The 22,918-nt window shown below is 36.8% G+C and overlaps 1 protein-coding gene across 1 annotated transcript in view; it reads right to left on the reverse strand.

The window, feature by feature from the left end:
• Positions 1-7,185: 7,185 nt before the first annotated feature.
• Positions 7,186-22,918, reverse strand: part of DACH1 (dachshund family transcription factor 1) — a 441,589-nt gene continuing 425,856 nt past the window's right edge. The window contains exon 11 of the mRNA XM_014532878.1: positions 7,186-9,904. Coding sequence (XP_014388364.1) covers positions 9,867-9,904 — 38 coding nt within the window. The 3' untranslated portion in view covers positions 7,186-9,866. The remainder of the gene's footprint in view (positions 9,905-22,918) is intronic.

Consider the following 22,918-nt stretch of genomic DNA (forward strand, 5'->3'; position numbering starts at 1 on the left):
TAGCAGCAAGAACCTACCAGCTGGTCCCTGGGAGCTGCAGGAGCAGCAGGACTCCCGGCCGCTATACAGAGGCTGGAACCGGTTCCAGGCACGTGTTCCTCCCAAAGGGCCTCAACGCACCTTGACCTCTCAGGGCCACCTCCTTGAAGCAGCCCCTAGTGTGCAAACATGGGCCCAAAGGTATATTCCCAAAGACAGAGGAGCGGATGAGGAGCCTCCTACTTCTGGAGGCCAGCTGGAGGGTCAACCAGAGGCCACGTCCTCCCGATGACCTCCTCCACACTCCTGATTGGCTCTTTCCGTCTCCCACGGCCCCTCGCTTCCTCAGCGCCCCTGAGTGGTTACCGAGAGGTTTGATTGGCATGGAGGCAGCTTATTTGTGGCCATCAGGCTACACTGCAGGCAGATACCACAGCAACAGTATAGGTACGTGCAAGAGAAGACACAGACTGAGATAATGATTCCCAAAATAAGTCACATTTTTTCCCACCTAGAGCCCCATAATTCAAAACCAGTGATTTCTCTGGCCCAGTGGGTCAGTTGGTTGGATCATGGTCCCATACACTGAAAACGTTGCTGTTGTGTTCTGGTGTGGGCACATACCTCGGTTCTGAGATCGATCCTGGTCGGGGCAGGATCTAGGGCAATGGATCTCTCTCTCTCTCTCTCTCAAATCAATAAACATATCCTCGGGTAATGATTCAAAAACACACAATGATTTACTTAAATCCTTAGGCTGGGGGTCAGATCACTCAGGGCCTTTAATTGTGTTTCCTTATGTGGTTTAAAACAGGTGCTGTGTTAGCAGACTCATCAGGTACAACATTTGGTTTGGATAATGGCACAGGTGCCTCCTTGTGAGGCAGTAATAACGTCCAAGGCCATTGTCTTTTGGAAAAGAGCTGTTTTCATTAGGGACATTGCCAGTGTTCAGTAAGGACAGGCTTTGTTGGCTATCATTTACAGCTTGCTGGGTGAATTTAATAAAGGCTCCTATTTTTGCTGTAATGTCCTCTAGGGCTCATAGGGGCACTAGGGCATCAGCTTCCTGGTTGCCAGGAGGTGTCAGCACCTTATGAGAAGGTGTGAAGAGCAGTAGGGACTGCCTCAGGCTCCTAGAGGATAACCCCAATGTCTTTCCGCATATCCTGACCCCACAAGGGCTTATTCACCATCATCTACCCTTGGCTTTCCATTTCCAACCCATAGGGTTAATCCCTTTTAGAACAGCCCACGGTCAGTGCAAAGGGTTAACAGTGAGGGCTCATGAGTGATCAGTAGCCAAACCTCTCTGAGTTCAGCCCACTGACTACTGAAATGCATTTCTATTCCTTCTAGATGGTATCAGTATTGGGCTGACTACTAACTACAATCATGTGGGTGGGCTGCCCCAACTACATCCAACTGTACATCAGATATCAATAGGAATTTCCCCCACTAACTCTGTATAGGCGACAGGGACCATCACAGGAATGGGGGCAGGGGCATTTGGAGGAACAACATATTCTACAGGGTCTCGTAGCTCCTGCATTTCTGTGTGTGTGTGTGTGTGTGTGTGTGTGTGTGTGTGTGTGTATACAATTGATTATGTTTCTCTGGAGAACCCTGACTTATACAGACAGGTAAGGGAAGAGGTTAATGGTTGAAGCTATAAAAAGATAACATGAGGAGCCCTTGTTATGGACCTATTTTGTGCCTTGACTGGAGTGCTGCTCATATAAATCTACAATTGTAATACTATTACATACAACATACACACAGAAATGAGTACATATAAATCTGGTGAAATCTGAATAAAGTTGGTAGATGTCTACAGTATCTCCTGGCTTAGATACTATAATAAATTTATGCAAAATGTTAACCTTGGTGAAAATAGTTGAAGGGTGCATGGGATGTCTCTGGTATTTCTTACAACTATGTTTAGTCTATAATTATTTCAGTTTTTTAATTTTTAATTTAAAATTTAATAACTTTTATTATTTAAAGCCTAAGTGACCATCTGACCATCTGACCGTCTGACCGTCTGACCAGTAGCTATGATGCGCAATGATCACCAGACACAGACACTCAACGTTGGAGCTACCGATCTGCGGTGACTTGGCAGCTGCGGTTCTCAGGTGTCGCACCTGGAGCCAGAGAGGAGGGAGCCCGATTCCAGGGTGCATCACCCAAGAACCGCCCTCTCACAATCCAGGACTCCTCGGGGGATGTTGGAGTGCTGGTTTTGGCCCTATCCCAGCAGGCCAGGCTGAGGGACCCCACCAGTGCACAAATCCGTGCACCAGGCCTCTAGTAAATAAATAAAATGAATACCATCTTTCAAGGTAAAATGCAAGGTCATCATGTGAAGCTTGAAAATAGCGATCAGAAAACTAATTTTATGACCTTACCTGTCTGTCCACCTACAAACATTAAAAGAGATAATATGTGGGGTAAAAAATTGAGGAAAAAATTGTTGGTGAGGGCTGTGGGTGGTTCAGGTCCAAATCGCTACAATCATCCATAAGAGGTGACAGGTGCCTCTCTCTCATCTAAAGTCTAGGGAAGAGACTTCAGTGGACCAGAGGACCTGGTAATTGTCCGCTAGAGGCTATTAGACACAAAGGACCAGTGTCTGTCTCAGTATTGAATTTTACATGGTAGGAATGTGTGTCTGACTTATTGCTGTGATAAACATACCTGGTGTTTGTTGAGGTAAATAATACTGTTTACTGTGGATACATGTAGTGCAGATGCAAGAATGAGCTGGGCCTAACTCTGAAGATGATCTGCCAAAATATAGGGTGGGGCAAAAGTAGGTTTACAATTATGAGTACATGAAATACAGAGTTTATTCTTATATTATTGTTGATTAAATATTGTATTATTTTCCATACCATCAACTGTAAGCCTACCTTTGCCCACCCTATATAGGTGCATTTGGCTGCATCAAGGCAACTGTAGGTGAAAGATTCCCTGAGGATGAGGCAATGTCCCCCAAACCCACAAGGAATCAGCTTTGAAAACTTGTCAACTAGGTGCTAAATTATCATTTGTGCTAGCCAATTAAGAATTTTCTACCACTCCCCTAACCTTCCTCCCCTAAAAATATTGTCCTATGAGATTGTTTGCCTGTTGGCTCTTTGATCAGATTCTCCATTTATGCCCAGTTCTGTTCTATAGTGCATGAAAAGTTCATTTCCTGAGAACTTGTCCATTTTCATTTATACCCTGATGTGTACCGGTTGCTGTCTCACAGTAGCTACCAGTGGGATAAGAAAGAAAGCACATATAAAGCATATAATTTATTAATGGAAAGAGCCCAAATCCATTCAGCATAAATGAACCCAGTCATATAACAATCGGATGGATTTGAATGAAAGATCCGACTCAATTGGAGCCCCTTTGTCTTTGTAAATTTAAGAGATGAGTTAGTATAGTTCTGGAGATGTATAAACCAACTTTTTATCTGTCCCTTAATGTAGCAAAGTTTAATACCCAAATAGCATTGTTGAAAGAGCAGCCAAAGTACCTGAGAGAGGATTGCAAACTACGAGCAAAGTAACTTAAACCTCTGAATGAATTACCAAAAAAATAGTTACTGTTTATGTGGAAGCTAACCTTACTACAGTATTGAGTCCACCTTGATTTATCTGTAGCTTTTTTTGAGTGTAATATTGATATAGCATTTTTTAAAATCCTCACTCAAGGAGTGAGAATATTTTTTCTATTGAGAGAGACTAGAAGGAGGGGGAGGGGGGAGAGAGAGAGAGAAGGGGAGAGAAATATCGATGTGAGATTGGTTGCCTCCCAGACTAAGGGTGGGGATCTGACCTGCAACCCAGGTATGTGCCATTGACTGGGAGTCGAATCTGAGACCCTTGGGTGTCCAGGCCAATGCTCTAATCACTGAACATGCTGGCTAAGGCAATATAGCATTTTTAGTGGTTGCTTCAGGTATTACAATATATACAGAAAACTTACTGCACTATACTTGTATGGAATGACATCATACCAGTTCAAGTAAAGCATAGAGGCATTACCTTCTTTCACAGGACTTTACACTCCCCCATTTATAACATAATTTTCTTAAATATTTTCTCTCCCTACACTGAGAATTACCTCACACTGTATTATAATTTTTGCTTCAACAAACCTGGAGGCTCTTCAAAGAGAAGGGCTTAGGGCTGCTTCTCCAAGGCTGAATCCAAGGCATAAAACCTAATGATTCTCTTCAGCTAGTGTAGATGGAGGGCATTCAGAGGCAGAGAGCTCCAATGATGACTGAAATAGAATTTTTACTTGCTGTGTCGTTGGTTCTGGAGGAAGATTAATCAATAATTTTATTTAGAAGAAAAAATAATGTGTCTTCTATTGCACCTAATTAGGAGGATTAAAAATTCATATTCACCTCAGAATTAAGTTCATAATGCTAAAACTACTTAAAATATATGAAATACTTTACAGATTTTATGAAATTTTAATGATTTTCCAGAGCTATTAGTTTGCTTTTGCAGTATCTGCACAACTCAGAATTTCCCCTGCCCACTCCAAACTCCTCACTGCAGAAGGTCCACTAGTAGTTTTCCAGAATGTGACACTTTCCACTGTCCCAGACAGTGGCCTGCAAACTTAGCTGCTCATTAGAATCACCCAAGAAACTTAGAAACTTAAAGATACCGATGCCCTAACTCCAACCCCCAGAGATTCAAATTTCATCAGACACAGTAATTTCTAACCTTCCCCATATATATCCACTGTACTGCCAAGCTACTACCCTGGCATGTGCCCTGACTTGAGGAAATCCAAACTCTCAGGGAATCTGATTTGGGATGAGAGAACATTGGATCATCTCTGTGGGATGGGTCTTATGCTCCTGAGTAATAGAGAAGTCAAGAGATAAACAGGAGAAGCAAATAGGCCTGCAGTGTGGGGAGAAAGAAGCAGAGTCACTGAGAAGCAGAAAGGTGAAAATAGTAGAGGGTCCCAGGTCTCTGGGGGCTAACTATATTTCTGGCTTGTGTACCTCTGGGTCTTTATAATCCACTTTGTATGGTATTTAAAGTTGCAGGGATTTGTTTTTGTTATATCCAACCATCGTAGCTGATCCAATAGTTTAACTCAAAAGCTCCAGATCATCTACACTAATAAAAGAGAAAGATGCAAATTGGCCATACCTTTGTGACACCCACCAGCCAATCAGGAGTGAGTATGCAAATCAACCCAACAAAGATGGCTGGTTAATTTGCATATTCAGGTGCCAAGCGGCCGGGGGTGGGGCAGGATGCTTGGTTGTCGCCATGGCGATGATGCAATCAGGCGTAAGGGCGACTCCAGGCCAGAATGAAGGCGGTGCCAGCAGCCAGGGGAAGGAAGACCCATTCTTGCACGAATCTTCGTGTATTGGGCCTCTAGTTGACCAATAAATGTAAATGATGCCCCCTTTCATCGGGCCTCTAGTTGACCTAGAAATTTAAATGATGCTCATTATCTAACACACTTACTTGGCATTTAGGAATGTATGCTCTGTATGTGAATCATTTTAGGCAAGTACTTACCCTGTATACATAGGTACTGGGTAATAATTGAATATGGTAGATCTATACTCAATAGTCTGACTATATTAGGAATTTATTTTTTGTAAATGATAAAACATTTTTTTGTGATTAAACCAGCTACCTACCATAAGGCAAAGTTTGTGAGCATTGGTAAATGTGCTGTGATTGAATGAAAAATAACATGAAAAATCATATCGCTACAGTAGTATTATTTTTACTTAGGGAGAAATGTGTCCATGCTTTTCTCAATTCCTCCAGAATTGTCTGACGCCCCAAATATCTTGTTCTGTTCTCCAGAAGGTGAATGTACACTGTGGGCCACTAGATTGTTACCACTTAATGGTAAGGTAACAATACCCTCTTTGGACCAGCAATATGTTCACTACCAAGTAGAAGATTCTCAATGCATCTTTTCTTGCTGAAAGTAAGATCTGATTCCAACAGAAGTATAAACTCCTCTGGAACAGCTATGTTTCAATTCCAGTGACTACAACATCTAGCACAGTGCTTGGTGCAGAATAGAGGCTTTATTAGTGAATCTGCTTAAATGAATAAATGAGGATCAACTCTGCTTTTATATACCAGTTGTACACATTAAAGATAAATGTGAGCACCAAGCCTACACGTGAGGAAAAATGATATCTTTACAATGCCATTTACAATATTTTTTAATTTTATTAACATCTCTATTTCGCATATTTTTAAAATGCAACTCATATAACCTTTATTCATAATTTACTCTCCTCTAGTAATAAATAGCTTTGTGCAGACTCTAATTTTGCTAGTCCAAAGGAAAACACATTGGGAAAACCTTAAATTACCACCAAATTCCACTAACATCTAGAGACTGTATGTTACTCCAGTACAAGTCTTACCGACATAAACATTTGATGACAGAAGACAAAAATGTGATTGTAAGGGTCACATAAACATTTTGGGTGTTTATTAGGGAAAGATCATAATTTGTTAACTTATTGAAATAATTTCTTTTGACAGAAAAAAATATCCATTTTCCATTCTCTTGGGAGAGTTTAGAATATTCACAGAGATAGTAACCCAATATTTCTTCAAATGCTGCATTTTAGATTGATTAAAATGTTTATATATTATTAAAGGATATTAAAACTTCAAAGTTTCTAAAGGCATTTTTCCAGTGATAGAGATCAAAAACAAAACACTCAGTTAGAGTTACAAATATACACTCATAGATATGGGAATAATATATTTTGTTCCATCAACATGTCTACTTTACATTATTCAGCACAAAGCTTTGTGAAATAAGAATCATGGGAATATAAGAATATAAAGGAAAAAAGGTACACATAACAGCTTCATAAACTGAGAAATGTACATAAATAAATCATGTATATGTGGGAAGTTTGCTTAGCTGGCAAGAAACAAAATATGGAAAATCTGCTTGTTAAACAATAACTACAGAGTGTGCTTTTATGATATTTTTCACCACAGCAATTCATATTAGAGATAGAAGCAGTTGCATGTTAAATAAAATCATGGAGCATTGTTCCCTCACATTGCAAAGAGCTGACTTATGATGTTTTTAGATGCCTCCCATTAGAAAGTAAATATTCCTTCAATGCTATGCATTTCACAAAATTTAATAAAGACGAACTGTAAATAAAGTCACAGGGAGATTTCAGACAGTTTTATTAGGAGATTGTTGAAAAGAAAAAGAAAATTAAATACAGTAACAGTAAACATGGTTCTCACATTGAAACCAGACTCAAAGAACTAGGCTACCATAGAAAAATTTCCAATTTTTGCATTATGATGTAAAAACAGATTTTTGTACAGATTTTGTACAACAAAATTCGTAATAACCTTTTATCATTTTTAGAAAACTTTAAATATATAGATAAAAATAGACAATTTCCATAGGTCCTACATGAAGGTGAGTATGTTCTGTTCCAAGGGCTTGCATAGAGCGCAAATGTAGTTATAATATAGAACAACTAGACATTAATATTTCTAGGATTACAAAAGCACGGAAACCATAAAATGGGCACAATTTTACTTGTTTATAGCAAAAACAAATTTCAAACCAACCTGTATAACTAAAAAAAAAAGGGGGGGGTAAACTTAAGTTACAGACTTAAAATAACATTTCAAGAATTGTAATATTTACAACAGTGTTAGTAAGATTCTCTCTTAACATATAGTTGATAGCTCTTTTCTTTAATCCTTGCTAAAATTTTCTTTTATATCAAACCCAATCCTAAAGCATTCTCAAAGGTCTTAAAAGTATGTATTTTAAAACTATTTAACCTACTTAACAGGTGACTCTATGCAAGGAGCAGAGCACTGATTCTACTACATATGTAAGTTGTAGGCTTTTTAAAAAATTGTTCCAAAATGTATGATTCAAAAGCTTGCCACAAGTCCCTCCAATTTTAAGTGTTGTAATTCTTTAAAGACTGCATACAGAGAAAAACAAGAAATAGATACAACTAGGATTAGAATCTCTTGCGCTCAAACAAGAGATGGTTAATGGAAGAACTATCTTAGAAAACCAAGTTTCTACAAAGCATTAACTAACAGTATTTTAAATAAAAATATTGCTCCCTTTAAAGCAAGCTAAAATAGGAACTGCATATATAACCTTTTTATTGTATTAAAAAAAAATGGACTTAGCTGTTACATAGTGAGCTACGCAAAAGATGTATGTTCCAGTATTGCAAGGAAGACCTATAAACTATTGAAGCTGACTGCCAGAGTATGTATAATATTTTTCTCTTAACCAAATAATCCAAATCCAAACTCCTTGAACATTTTAAGCTAGTTTTCTTGGATATTTAAGCTTTTGCCATTTGTGGTAATAAATAATGTGATGACCATAACATTTTAATGTGACAGCAAAATCATAAAATGAATAGCAACTGTACTGATTCATAATATCAGCCTTTAAAGGTGTTAACTCCAGGTATGTAAAAGCAAAGAGAAGGTAACTTCAGCATATAATATGCACTGTTTGCAGCTTTACTTCCAGTTATCTGCACAAAGTGAAAACACATACTGTAACTTTCCAAAGACAGTGAAAATAACACGTAGGCACCCTTCCCTCTGACCAGGGTGGGAAGCACAACACATTTTAACTTTATCACTCAGCGCTACATGGTATTGGACTGATACATCAAGGGTTTGTTAGGTTTCGTTTTTCAGCAACATTAACATAATATGACGTTAACATATAAAAATATTTCTGGTGTTTCAATTTACTGTTCAGCCACAATCCATTCTCAATAGTGCAGCTTGGGGCACTAACTAGGGTTCAATATACAAATAAAAATGGCTGACACAGAGTTCTGATGTCACCAGATGCTTAAGATCTCATTCATTAATACTGTGACTCCAGACAAATATTTACATGCCTGCATGCGTTAAAACCAGAAAGGTGTCTTTCTGACCAACAGGGTGACAAAACATATTTTCTAAAATTTTCATTTTCCTAAACTCTAGTATACTACTGCATACATACATACCTTCCTTGTATGTTTTATGTTTATATACTGTACATGTGACCAACAGTTTGAATAAGAAGCATCATTATTATTTTTTAATTCTATATACCACTACCAGTCAGGAATGAAAACGTGTTACATTTGTATTTTCTTTTTTTTTTAAAAGAAAAAAGACCTTCAGTGAAACCTTTTGGCTTATATTCAATACTTCTTTTCAGATACTCAAAATGTTATTTCACTGGATTGTTGTCAATATCCATTTATTGGCCTTTTGGAAAGTATGTGAAAAAACATCTTCAAGAGAAACCCCACAATTAGAGAGTTTAAAATAGAATGTAACAGAATATTACTCTTTATTGTATTGACTTTTAAGGAATCCTCTATGCCTCCTATAAGTTCATTTCCAAGTGTTCTTGCTGGTTTCTGGAGGATATTATTCTGTAAGTCTGGGTGACCACTGCTACAAGAGTCTCTTGATGTGCTCAGATACAGAATATTCAGAAGAGGAAAATGGTTCATTCCATTAAAAAAACAAAGCTAGGTCTTATTCAGACCTGCATTTAACTCTGTATACAAGTGTCCAGCAGCAAAGTTGCAGATATTCATTGTAAGAAGTTTGATACTTGTACATTTACAAACATTCTCAGGTCTCTGGTATAACCACAGGTGAAAATCAATGAAGGAACCTTGTATTTTTTTTGTTTGTAGAATACTTAAACTTTTAAAGAACATTAATACACAAAATTGAGGAAGTTCCCTTAAAAGGACTTTTATTTTTTTCTGAACTTTTCAATGATGAATGTCTGACTGCAAAGTTCTTTACTATAACATGGATTTCTTCAACGGGAAAGATTCAGTACATGACAGTAGTTTTCAAATACAGTCTTCCATCTAAAAATAAACAATAAAAATAATTAATGAGATGACATTTTGAAAACAAATGTGAATATAAAAACTTCATAGCCTGATATAAAATTTGTGGATTTTAGTCTCTCTTCACTTGATTAGGAAGTAACATTTTCCACATAGTCTCAAAGTTAATTTCATAATTACATTGAGTTAATGTGATTGCAATGAATACAGCATTTCTAGTTCTCATAAATATATATTTGCTATTTTGCTATCAGTTCCAGAGCACTCAAAAAATAGATAAGAGTATGTGCTGTGTGTGTTTTATTGATATGCAAAGCTAGTTGACTTCTGTTGAATGACAATTACTTTCTTCAAGCTTGCAGAACTAAATTTTCTCTGGATGCATTCAGGTGTATCTTCATCGTGAAAGACCAAGGTCCAATCTTTCTCCTTAGCACTGTTGTTAAATATACCATGCCATGTAACTATTTCCTATATTTGTTGCTATTTATATGAAAGCCACCTAGGTAATTTCATCACTATCAATAAACTATAACCTTCCACCCTTGACATGAGAGTAACCGAACAATTAAATGTTAAGATGAAAATGTATTGCTTAACCTTCACCAATTGGGTAACACAGTTATGTGAAAAAAAGAAAATCAAATCTTGGACACTTTCAATAAATGCATTTGAATGAATGAGAAATAAGAACTAGGAAGTTAAAAATCCAGAGAGAAAACAAAACTAAACATAAGCCTATTTTTCAAATGTCACATCCCCCAAACTGTCTACTTGTGGTGTGGTCTAAACTTTAAATATATTTGTATAAAATATGTCTGCATTTCAAGTTTTAAAACCTACTGTAGAAGTAACCAAAGAAGTAGAGAGCTGATACTTTCACCAAAATTGTGTAATTCTTAGTCATTAATTAATTGATCTCTACTTTTCTCCCTTTTCAATTGTCTCATTATTTCTCTTATGTATTCAACTATGTTAAGAATATCATTCTCATTCTTTTTTTTTAAATAGACAATGTTTCCTAGGATTAGAGAGAGAGGAAAGAGACATTCTCAACTTGCCCAAAATTCAAATTCTATCAATTGAGGTCCTTAACAAAACCTGTGAACAGGTAATTTGCTCAAAATTAACATTTCAGGGCTCAAGATGGGTTTTTAAAATTTTTGTACATGAAGTCTTGAAAAATAATTTTATAATTTTCTGTGATTTTTATAGCATAATACGTAGAACAAATCTAATAGTGAAGAGTGGATATATAAAAATAATTCATTAACCGGAGACCTAGAAGCATGGAACAGACTGATTAAACTCAGAGGGAAGGCAGGGGTGGGGGAGGGAGATCAACTAAAGAAGTTATATGTATATATGCATAACCCAGGGACACAGACAATAGTGTGATGAAGGCCTGAGGAGGAGGGAGGCAAGTGCAGGGTGGAGAGGGTCAATAGGAAAAAAAAAGGGAGATATCTGTAATACTTTCAACAATAAAGATAACTTTTAAGAAATAATAAAATATAAAAGATCCCCTAGCCATAATCACCATCTACAAGATGCTACATAATTTGGTATTAATCTTCCTCTCTAACCTTATCTATCACCACTCTCCTCTTACTCAGTGACTCTCCTTCATATTTTATGGCACACCAAGCTCTGTAATGCAATGGAGAATTCAGGCCCATTTTCCTTCTTAGAAGCCTCCTCCTTCCCCACTTATTTTTCTGCTCCTTTCTATTGAAATTCTCTAAATAGAATCTCCTATTTATTCTCTAATGCAAGCACTCTAAGAATTAACTCCATTGCACTTGTCTCTACTACAAGGTGAGACCCACAAACGAAGCAGCCATATTTCTTTCCCCATTAGAATCATAATGAGAATGCTGTAGCATTCTTTCTTTAAAATTTTACTGCAGCCCTTGCTGGTGTGGCTCAGTTAGTTGGAATGTAGTTCTGTACACTAAGAGGTGGTGGGTTTGATTCCCAGTCAGGGCACATACCCAGGTTTCGAGTTCAATCCCTGGTTGCGGAGCCTTCAGGAGGCAACTGATCAATGTTTCTCTCTCTCCCTTCCTCTCTCTATGATAATTCAATTAATAAATACATTTTTAAAGTTTTAATGCAGTATTAAATGCTAAATTTTTGGAAAAATATATTCATTAATATGCTTATGTAATAAAAATAATTATCTGTAGCATATTAGAAATTTTAAAGTCTAGCTAGCTGAATCTGTTTTAAATAAAACTAAATTATTTTTAAATATAACAATAATTAATGTGTAAGCATATTTACCATACATCTTCTATAAAATGCATTTATAGTATAGCAATTACATACATTATATTTGTGTACTCAGTATCTGATTTATAATAATTCCACTTTTAATAAGTCTCTCTTTACATTTTTTGACTAATGTGTGTTCCTAATAGATGAACTAATGCATCAAGCATTTGAAGATTCCAGTTATAAAACAAATCCCAACTGCTACAATTATGGCATTTTTATGATTAATTAACACTTAGACATCAGAGATTATCTGCCTTACAATTAACTGGAAGCAGCAATAGATGAGGCATGGACAGACCCTAAAAGAGTGATTCTCTCTTCCTTCGTCTACAGAACCTAACTTTCAACGCAATTCTACTTTATAATTTTGTCATCTTTATTGAAACATACTTATGCATAATTCAATATATTTAAGAAAAAAGTTCTAACTAATTTTATATTATTACAGATAAGTTATAGTATTGGTCCTGCAACCTTCAGCAAATAACCACCTATGGATGTACCCACAGACCTAAAAATAGGCCTCTCAGCTATGAGAACTATCTCAGTCTTCTGATAACAAACCACCTGAGTGAAAGTTAAATGGAAGGATACACAGGCCTATAATTCAAACTGTGCCATGATTTTACATTATAAAATAATGTTTTCAATACTTTCTCCTTCCCTGACTATTCAAACAGCAAGAAAAGTTGTAAGGTCATAGAGAAGCCTGGGAAAAACAAGCTACTGTGTGGAGTTCTTTGGAATCCCAGGAGTGTTTCCATGGCTAGTAAGACTTTAGTGTTGTTCACATCCGGAAACTCAGAGGGCTTATTCATATGCTTTGTTTTAAGGGCTTCCCTTTATGCATTATACTTACTTTCTGACTAGACAGTCTCACACCTACCCACTATTTTCTATATATATATATTTTTTTTTATTTCTGCATGCATTGGCCACAGAAAAATATTTTTTCCTATTTGTTCCTGATGGTGAGCCAGGTTTATCAATTATTCATTGATATCTCAAATGGATGATAACTTTTCTTTAAGATCAAGTAAATTGGCAATAAAGACAATGATAATTATTATCCAGATATTTCATATTTTCTGAGCACCTACTGTGTTCAGGGCACTTTATAGATAGCAAATCTAAACTGAACAAAATAGGTATCCCTTAGTGTCTTTTATAAATAGCTATGAAGGCTCAAAAGGGTTAAATATATTGCACACTTTTGCAAGACTTGCAAACGGAAGTGAAGTGGTTTGCTATTTATGTGAATCCAAATTTCATGTCCATCCTATTGTATTACTTTCATCCTATAAGCAATTGGGCTATGACTGGAAGAGACTCTATGTCTCTGACTTGCAGAGATGAGGGACTGGCTCTTCTCCATCTCAGTACCATCAGTGTCACTGCCTCGCTGGTTCTGTTTCTCATGGTCCTCCCAGAGACAGGGGCTTCCTTTTAGTATGCAGAGCCTCAACTGAACAACTTGAAACCAGAACCAGAATTTTTATAGTTTGGTTTTGGAGAAAATATTTTCCTTCAACACAATGATTGTTTGCTTTCGTATGGGAGGCTAATATGACAGAAAAGCCAAGCTATACTTTGTGCATGGGAGTACTTAATTAAAGATTCTGTTCTAATTAAAAGCATTTGGGAGTAAGGATTGAGTGAAACTTTTTAAATTAAAAATTCATAATAGTTCCAGAGTTCATTGTAATTTGATGCTTACAGCTATAATTTGGTGTATAAGAAAGTATCTAGATCACTGAATAGTTTATTGCAGGTGTGAATTTTTGTATGTTGTTTATTGTTATTCTAAGGTTAGATCTATAGATGAGTTGAAGAAAACATTTTAAATTCCTTGTAAAAATGGATCTCATATTTTAATATTAAAGTTGAAACCAAATCAGACCATTAAGTATATAGATTCTATATGTTATTTATTTGCTGTGGCAAAGGAAAGAGAAATGGGGAATGAATCACATAGTTTTGTTTTATTTTATTTTATGTTTGTGTATTAAGTCTATTGTTTTGATTTAATGTATTTGAAGGTTTTATTATAAATGTTTATTATAATGTCTAACATACACATCTATACAGTTTAGCTTTTATTTCATGTATAAAACTAGAGTATTGCATAGCTTTATCATTTACTTTAAAAACAAATAAAATTTGCTCAATAACAATTATACCACACAACAAGATTTTATATTAGAAGGTGGCAAACATACTAGACAATTTCAAATTGCTTAGTTGGGTGACACCAGAAATACAATTATTTCACTGTGTAGTGAAATAATTAACAAGGAACTATACTAGTAAAAAGTATCACACAATTTACAAATAGATATTCCAGTTTTGAATACAAACACCCCTGTAAACATCCATAAGGTTCTCTTATGTATTTTCTCCACTAAGGGCTTAATAATTTGCATTTCCTGTTAGAAAGTAGCTTTATTTAAAAAGCCATCTATTTGTTCAAAATTTATATGTAGACCATTAGAATCTAATGACGTTTGCTGCTTTCACAGAACAGGACATTTATGTGCATAATGTTTCCCTACACCAGAACTGAGGAAAATACTAACATAAACAGGGCAAACATATAAGATCATATATCTAGAAAGTTTGATATTGACTTAAAATTAGGTTAATATGAAATATAGTAGCTTTGAGCCTCTCTCAACATAATGTCTTAATCATGAGAAATCAAAACAAGTGGGGGAAACAAATGTTAATGATTCATGTGATATTTGATAAGACAAAGAAAGGAAGTAAAAATAAAAGCAAACAAACAGGACCAGATGGAAAGAATCTTTGTCAAGTCATAACCCCTCTTCTAAAACACCCAAAAGAAGAAGTTAATTAAAGAAAATATTGTTTCTTGCTTTTTTTATAATTTTATATTTAGAGTGAGAACATTCTGCTACTGCTAAAGCAATGGAGCAGAGACACAAAGTCTACGCTTGGTATGAGAAATTTTTAAAGAGAGATTGATGTTCAGCATAAGCACTTTTTAAAGAGGATACTAAATAAATAGCATTTCTTCTCATGAAATGCAGATAATAACAGTATAAGTGATTTTCTATGAGTCATATTTAAGAGTGTGTAAAAAATAAAATTAAACAGTAAAAACTGAAAAGCTGCAACAGATTTTGAATTTTATCTAATTTAGGGTTATAGCTGCAGAACCCTGAGGCTCACAGAGTGGACAAGAACTCAGATCTTTTGAATAGTTTCTCCATAAGTACATGATGCTATTCTAGACAGTGGTACAGAACGTGTGTAAGAGAACACAAGGGTATTCTCTCTGCGCATTCCATCTATACTAGTACAAGCAGTAGGTAATGGGTGACCTAATGGACCAATACAATCCAGCTCACTTGAATTCAGAGTAGATAATATCATGTTTATTTACAAAACTGGTAGAAGTAAAGTCTTAAGTATGGATAATATAAAATATAATCAAGAACCTCTTTTACATATGTTTCAGTTCTCTTCAGAGAATAACACGGTCTAGTTTAAAACATGTTCCCAGGACAGATCATCATCTAAAAATTATAGTATACACATTAAAAGATAACTATGTTTTTAGACAAAAAGTGAAAATGAAACCATGCCTTTTCCATGTAAGGGACTTTGTGTAAGGCTCTAGGTAACACACAGGAATAAAGGAGAGACATGCACTTTGACAGCTGAACAATTTGAGGCAGGTGGAACTAGACGTTAGGTATTGTAGGGCTAGAAGGGATCGCCATTGTGCAAGCTGATATAATCACAACATTTTACATGGGAAACTAAACAGAAAAATCAGTAAGGAAGGCTGAACTGAAGAATGTGAAGAGAAGGCATTTCAATATCTACACATGGCTATGGTTAATCTTACTTGGCTTGGAGTTATTTAGTCAACTCCAACCCTAGGCTAAACACTTTTCTCAAATAGCTAGATCAGTTTACAGTATCTCAATTCCTCTGAGAAGTGACATTCATGTCAATATCTTAACAAAAGAGACATTTTTCTTGGATTTCAGGCTCAACTGTGATATTAATGCTCTCTATGGACAAAGAGGAATTTACTACCAGAGTCTAAGATAATCCTGCTTTACTGGGTATTAAAGACCTTTTATCCTGTAACTCAACAATCTTCCCCAATTAGAGTAAAAATCTGGACCCTGTGGTTCTATGCACTAAATGTTCTTAAGGCCATACCTCCATGACCACACCAAGCAAAATTGATTTCAAAAGTCATCAAGAAATTCCAAAAGGGTAGTGGAATAAATGGAAGCTACACTGACATGCTCCCAGGACCAAACTGGAATTACAACTAAAATATAGAAAAACCATCCTGAATAATCAATTGAAGACTAGCTGGAGATAACCTTGATAACCAAGGACAAAAAGTATAGACCACATAGAGACTGGTAGGAAGTGCAGAGGCACAAAAGGGCTGGCCAGGCTCCCACAGACAGCAGCTGAAGTTTTGGAGAAATATCTTAGCTGTGGGGAGTTCCCATTGAGAACTCTGGGGTCTAAACCCCAAGCTGGGCTCCCCAGACCAGAGCACCAGAAGTCAGAAAGGTGTCCACATAACACCTGGCTGTGAAAAGCAGCAGGGTTGCTGTCTGTCAGGGAAAGACAGCTGGAAATGCAAACACCCTCTTAAAGGGCCAACACAAAATTTCATGTGCAGCCACTCACTTTGGGTCCCAGCAAAGGGAGGGCAAAGTGGACTGGAGGTGTGTGAGCAGAGGACAGAAATGGAGGCTCTGGTGCAGAGCTTGGAAGACAGACTCCCCAGTTTCCTATGCTGAGACATTCCCTCATACTGCAGAGGACATCTATCTGTGGCAGACCTTTACTATCCAGGCACCTTTTACCTGGGGGGGGGTGGGGGGTAATTGCCCCACCTTATTGGAAAACCCCTTGCCCCACCCTGTGAAGTTTCTAAGGCCCATTAAGAGACTGAGAATAACAATCAGCCTGCAGGCAGGAGCATTTGTCCCACCCTGTTGGAAAACCTCTCACCCCATTCTGTGGTCTATCGCCTGCAGCTAATCAAGACTGAATAACAATCAAACTAGAGACAAAGCCAGGTCTCTGGAGACTTTGATTCTTTGCCTGATTTAATCCAGGGTAAGAGGCTAGGAAGCAGACCTTGGTGCTCATCTTGGTCTTTCCCAAAGGCACCCAGGCCCAGCAGAGGGAACCAAAATCTGTGGATTATTTATAGCTCCAAACAGGGTACTCAGTGCAATTCAGAAACAGTATCTAGCATTGTCCTGCACTAGCAGATCTACCTCATACATAGACACAAAACCAAACAGGCAGCCAAAATGGGGAGACAAAGAAATAAGCCCCAAATGAAAGACCAAGAGAATTCTCCTGAAAAAGAGCTAAATGAAATGGAGGTAAGAAATTTATCAGACATAGAGTTCAGAATAATGATGGCAAGGATGCTCAACAGCTTGAGAAAAGATATAGTAATTATGAAGAATGACATAATACTAAATAAAGAACACAGTGGAAGGAATGCACAGCAGATTAGGGTGAGCTGCAGATCGAATCAGTGAATTAGAAGACAGGGTGGAAAAATCACTCAGTCAGAGAACCAAAAAAGAAAAAAAAACAATGGAAAAAGAAAGAACAGCTTAAGGGAGCTGTGAGACAACATGAAATGTAACAATATTCACATCATAGGAGTGCCAGAAGGGTAAGAAAAAAAATGAACAAGGGATAGAGAATGTGTTTGAAGAAATAATGGCAGAAAACTTTCCTAACCTGGTGAAGGAAATAATCACACAAGTACAGAAGGCACAGAAAGTCCTAAGCAAGAAGAACCCAAAACAGGCCCAAGCCCAGATACATCATAATTAAAATGCCAAAAATTAATGACAAAAAGAGAATCTTAAAGGCAGCAAGAAAATAGCAATTTGTTATCTACAAAGGAGCTCCCATATGGATGTCAGCTGATTTTTCATCAGAAACTCTACAGGCTAGAAGGAAATGGCATGAAGTATCCAAGGTATTGAAAAGCAAGCATCTCAAACAAAGATTACTATATCCAGCAATGCTATCATTCAAAATAAATAGTGAAATAAAGAGCTTCCCAGACAAAAAAAAAGGCTAATGGAGATTATCACCACCAAACCAGCACTGCAAGAAATGCTAAAGGGACTGCTGTAATGAGAAGAAGAAATATATATAGAGAAACATAGGCATATAGAATTAAAGTGGTAATAAATAAGTACCTATCAATAATAATGTAAATGGATTAAGTGCTCGAATCAAAAGACATAGGGTAGCTGAATAGATACAAAAACATCACCCAATTATATGCTGTCTACAAGAGATCCACTTCAGAACAAGAGAATAACACAATATGAGAGTGAAGGGATGTAAAAAATTTTCCATGCAAATGGAAACAACAAAAAAAAGCTGGGGTAGCAATGCTCACATCTGACAAAATAGACTTCAAAATGTAGGCCATCAAGAGGCAACAAAGGTCACTACATAATACTAAAGGGATTGATCCAACAAGAGGTTATAACCCTGGTAAACCCAATATAGAAACACACACACACACACACACACACACACACACACACACACACACATATATTTTATTATATATATATAATAAAAACTCCTAGAGGATTTTAAGGGAGATATTGACAGCAAATCAGTCCTAGTAGGGGAATTTAACATCCCACTGACTTCAATGGATAGATCTCCCAGACAAAAGATTTACAATGAAACAATGATGCTAAATGACACATTAGATCAGGAGGGTTTAATTGACATTTATACAATATTTCACCCCAAAGCTGCAGAATATACATTCTTCTCAAGTGCACATGGGTCATTCTCAAAGATAGACCACATGTTAGGACACAAAACAAGTCTCTACAATTTCAAGAAGACTGAAATTATATCAAGCATCGTCTCAAATCACAATGGCATGAAATTGGAATTCAATTACAGTAAAAAACTAAAAAAAGATTCAAATATATGGAGGCTAAATAGCATGTTATTAAACAATGAATGGTTTACCAATAAGGTCAAGAAAGTAATAAAATACTTCCTGGAAACAAATGAAAATGAACACACAACCCATAATCTCTGGGACACAGCAAAAGCAGTCCTGAGAGGGAAGTTCATAGCACTATAGGCCTAACTCAAAAAAGAATAAAAATTAATAATAAACTATTTAACCCTACAACTTAAAGAATTAGAAAGAGAACAATAAGAAAAGACCAGAATAAGTAGAAGGAAGAAAATAATAAAGATTAAATTAGAAATAAATGATATTGAGACTAAATGTCATATTGTAAATAACAACACAAAAGATCAATGAAAACAAGAGCTGGTTCTTTGAAAAGATAAAAAAGATTGATGAAACTGTAGCCAAACTCATTAAAAAATAAGGAGAGAGGACCCAAATAAATAAAATCAGAAACTAAAGTGATGAATTAATAACTGACACCACAGAAGTACAAAGGATTAAAATGAAACTAGAGGCCCGGTGCACAAAATTTGTGCAGGGGGTGGGGTCCCGCAACCCCACCTGTGTCCTCTCGCAATCCAGGACTTCTTGGGGGATGTTGGGCCTAAACTGGTAGTTTGACATCCCTCTCGCAATCCGGGACGCTGCATGCACCAGTGACCATACTTTTCATACAAGTGAAAGGCATCTTGCTGTTGTATGGGCAGCTACATTTTTTTTGCCCTGATTATAAAAAGTAGTACATAACATGATCCTTCTAAGACAGTAGTGCCATTTTCTCCATCTTATGGGTAGAAAAACTGAAGCAGAGAGAAGTTAAGTAATTGGCTTTGTCACACAGTTATAAGTGTCAGAATCAGGGCTGACCACGAAATGTGGAAGCATATCATCGCTGCATCATCCTGTTTTTTCAATGTTAGAGTAGCCTTGCCAGGTTTTAATTTTTAAATCTAAGAGACTGTTCCCAATATATAGGGTAGGGTCCCTAGGCTTTTTCAATGTTAGAGTAGCCTTGCCAAGGTTTTAATTTTAAATCTAAGAGACTGTTCCCAATATATAGGGTAGGGTCCCTAGGCCTGGCCAGCGATCAGGGCCATCTGTGAGGTGACCGGCAGGCAGGGCGATTGGAGGTCCTGACAGGCACACGCCTTGGCTGGCAGCCTGGCACCGCCCACTTACCAGCCCCACCCCCTACCACCACCACCAGTCGCCTTCCTCTGTGGGGCAACCGGCGGGCTGGGTGATTGGGAGGCCCCCACTGGCACCCACCTTGGCTGGCGACCTGGCACCACCTGCTGGCCGGCCCTGCCCCCCAATCGCCACTGCCAGTCACCTCCTTCTCAGGGGACAGAAGCTCAATGAAGGGGTTGCCCCAGACCAGGGGCAGCTCCTATGTTAAGCATCTGCCCCTGGTGGTCAGTGTGCCTCATAGTGACTGGTCGTTCTGCTGGTCGTTCCGCAGTTCGGTTGATTTGCATATTAGGGTTTTATTATATAGGATACTATCAGCAACTATATACCAAAAAGCTGGAAAACTTGGATGAAATGGATAAATTCCTAGAAAAAAAAATCTTCCAAAACTGAATCAGGAAGATTCAGAAAACCTGAATAGGCCAATAACAATTGATGAAACTGAAGCAGTAATCAAAAAACTACTAGCAAACAAAAGCCCTGGATGGCTTTTGTTTGCATATATTGATCATGTGATTTTTGTCATTCACAAAATGGATGGATGGCTTCATAGGGGAGTTTTACCAAACATTCAAAGAAGAACTAACACCTACCTCCTTAAACTATTCCCCAAAATCCAAGAGGAAGGAAGATTTCAAAGCTCTTTTTATGAGGCTAGCATTATCCTAATTCCAAAACCAGAAAAAGACACCACAAAGAAAGAGAAATACAGGTCAATATCCCTGATGAACATAGATGTTAAAATCCTCAACAAAATGTTAGCAAATCGCATCCAGCAATATATTAAAAAGATCATACACCATGACTAAGTGGGATTTATTCCATGGTTGCAAGGTTGGTACAATATTCAAAAATCAATAAATGTGATATATCACATAAACAAATTGAATGACAAAAATCACATGATCAATATATGCAAAAAAAGCATTTGACAAAATCCAACACCCATTTTTGATGAAAACTCTCAGCAAAGTGGGAATAGAGGGAACATACCTTAACATAATAAAAACCATATATGACAAACCTACAGCCAACATCATACTCAATGGGCAAAATCTAAAACCATTCCCCCTAAGAACAGGAACAAGACAGGGATGTCTGCTTTCCCCACTCTTATTCAACATAGTACTGGAAGTGCTAGCCACAGCAATCAGACAAGAACAAATAAAAGGAACCTAATTGGAAAGGAGGAATTAAAACTGTCATTATTCACAGATGACATGATATTTTACATAGAAAACCCTCAAGACTCCACCAAAAATCTACTAGATTTAATAAAGGAATTCAGCAATGTAGCATAATACAAAATTAATATTCAGAAATCAATGGCATTTTTATATACCAATAATGAATTCTTAGAAAAAGGAACTAAATAAACAATCCCATTTAGCATAGCAACAAAAAATTAAGATACCTGGGAATAAACTTAACCAAGAAGTTAAAAGTCTTATACTCAGAAAACTACAGGACATTTAAAAAAAGAGATAGAGGAAGATATAAACAAGTGGAAGAATATAACGTGTTCGTGGATTGGTAGAATTAACATCATTAAAATGTCCATTCTTCCCAAAGAAATCTATAGATTCAATGTAATCCCTATTAAATTACCAACAGCATATTTCACAGATCTAGAACAAATAATCCAAAAATTTATATGTAACCAAAAAAGATCCTGAATAACTGCAGCAATCATGAGAAAGAAGAACAAAGTTGGAGGGATCAAAACACCAGATATCAAGTTATACTACAAAGCCACTGTAATCAAAACATCCTGTACTGGCACAAGAAAAGGCATATTGATCAATGAAACAAACAGTGTCCCTAGAAATCAATCCAAGCGAGTTTACCCTCAATTAATATTTGACAAAAGGGTCAAGAGCATACAATGGAATCAAGACAATCTCTTCAATGAATGGTGTTGGGAAAATTGGACAAATACATGCAAAAAAATTAAACTATGTATAACACCACCTTAGACCATATACAAAAATAAACTCAAAATGGATAAAAGACTTAAATGTAAGATGCAAAACCATAAAAATTCAAGAAGAAACCATAGGCAGCAAAGTCTCAGACATCCATCATAGCAATATGTTTGTGGATACACCTTCTAGGGCAAAGAAAACTAAGAAGAAAATAAAGAAATGGGACTATATCAAAATAAAAAGTTTCTGACAGCAAAAGGAACTACTAACAAAATGAAAACTGAGTCCACTGTATGGGAGAACATATTTGGCAATGATACATCTGATAAACAATTAATATCCAAAATATATAAGGAACTCATACAACTTAACAAAAAGAAGATAAACCGTCCAATTAAAAAATGGGCAAGTGACCAAAATAGACACTTCTCCAATATGAACATACAGATAGCCAAGAGACATATGAAAAAATGCTCAAAGTCACTGATCATCAGAGAGATGCAAATTAAAATATCAATGAGGTAACACATCACACCTGTCAGAATGGCCACCATCAACAAATCAACAAATGACAAGTGCTGGTGAGGATGTGGAGAAGAAGGAACCCTAGTACACTGCTGGTGGGAATGCAGACTGGTACAGACA

The sequence above is a fragment of the Myotis brandtii genome, unplaced genomic scaffold, assembly GCF_000412655.1.
Source record: "Myotis brandtii unplaced genomic scaffold, ASM41265v1 scaffold92, whole genome shotgun sequence".
Lineage (NCBI taxonomy): Eukaryota > Metazoa > Chordata > Mammalia > Chiroptera > Vespertilionidae > Myotis > Myotis brandtii.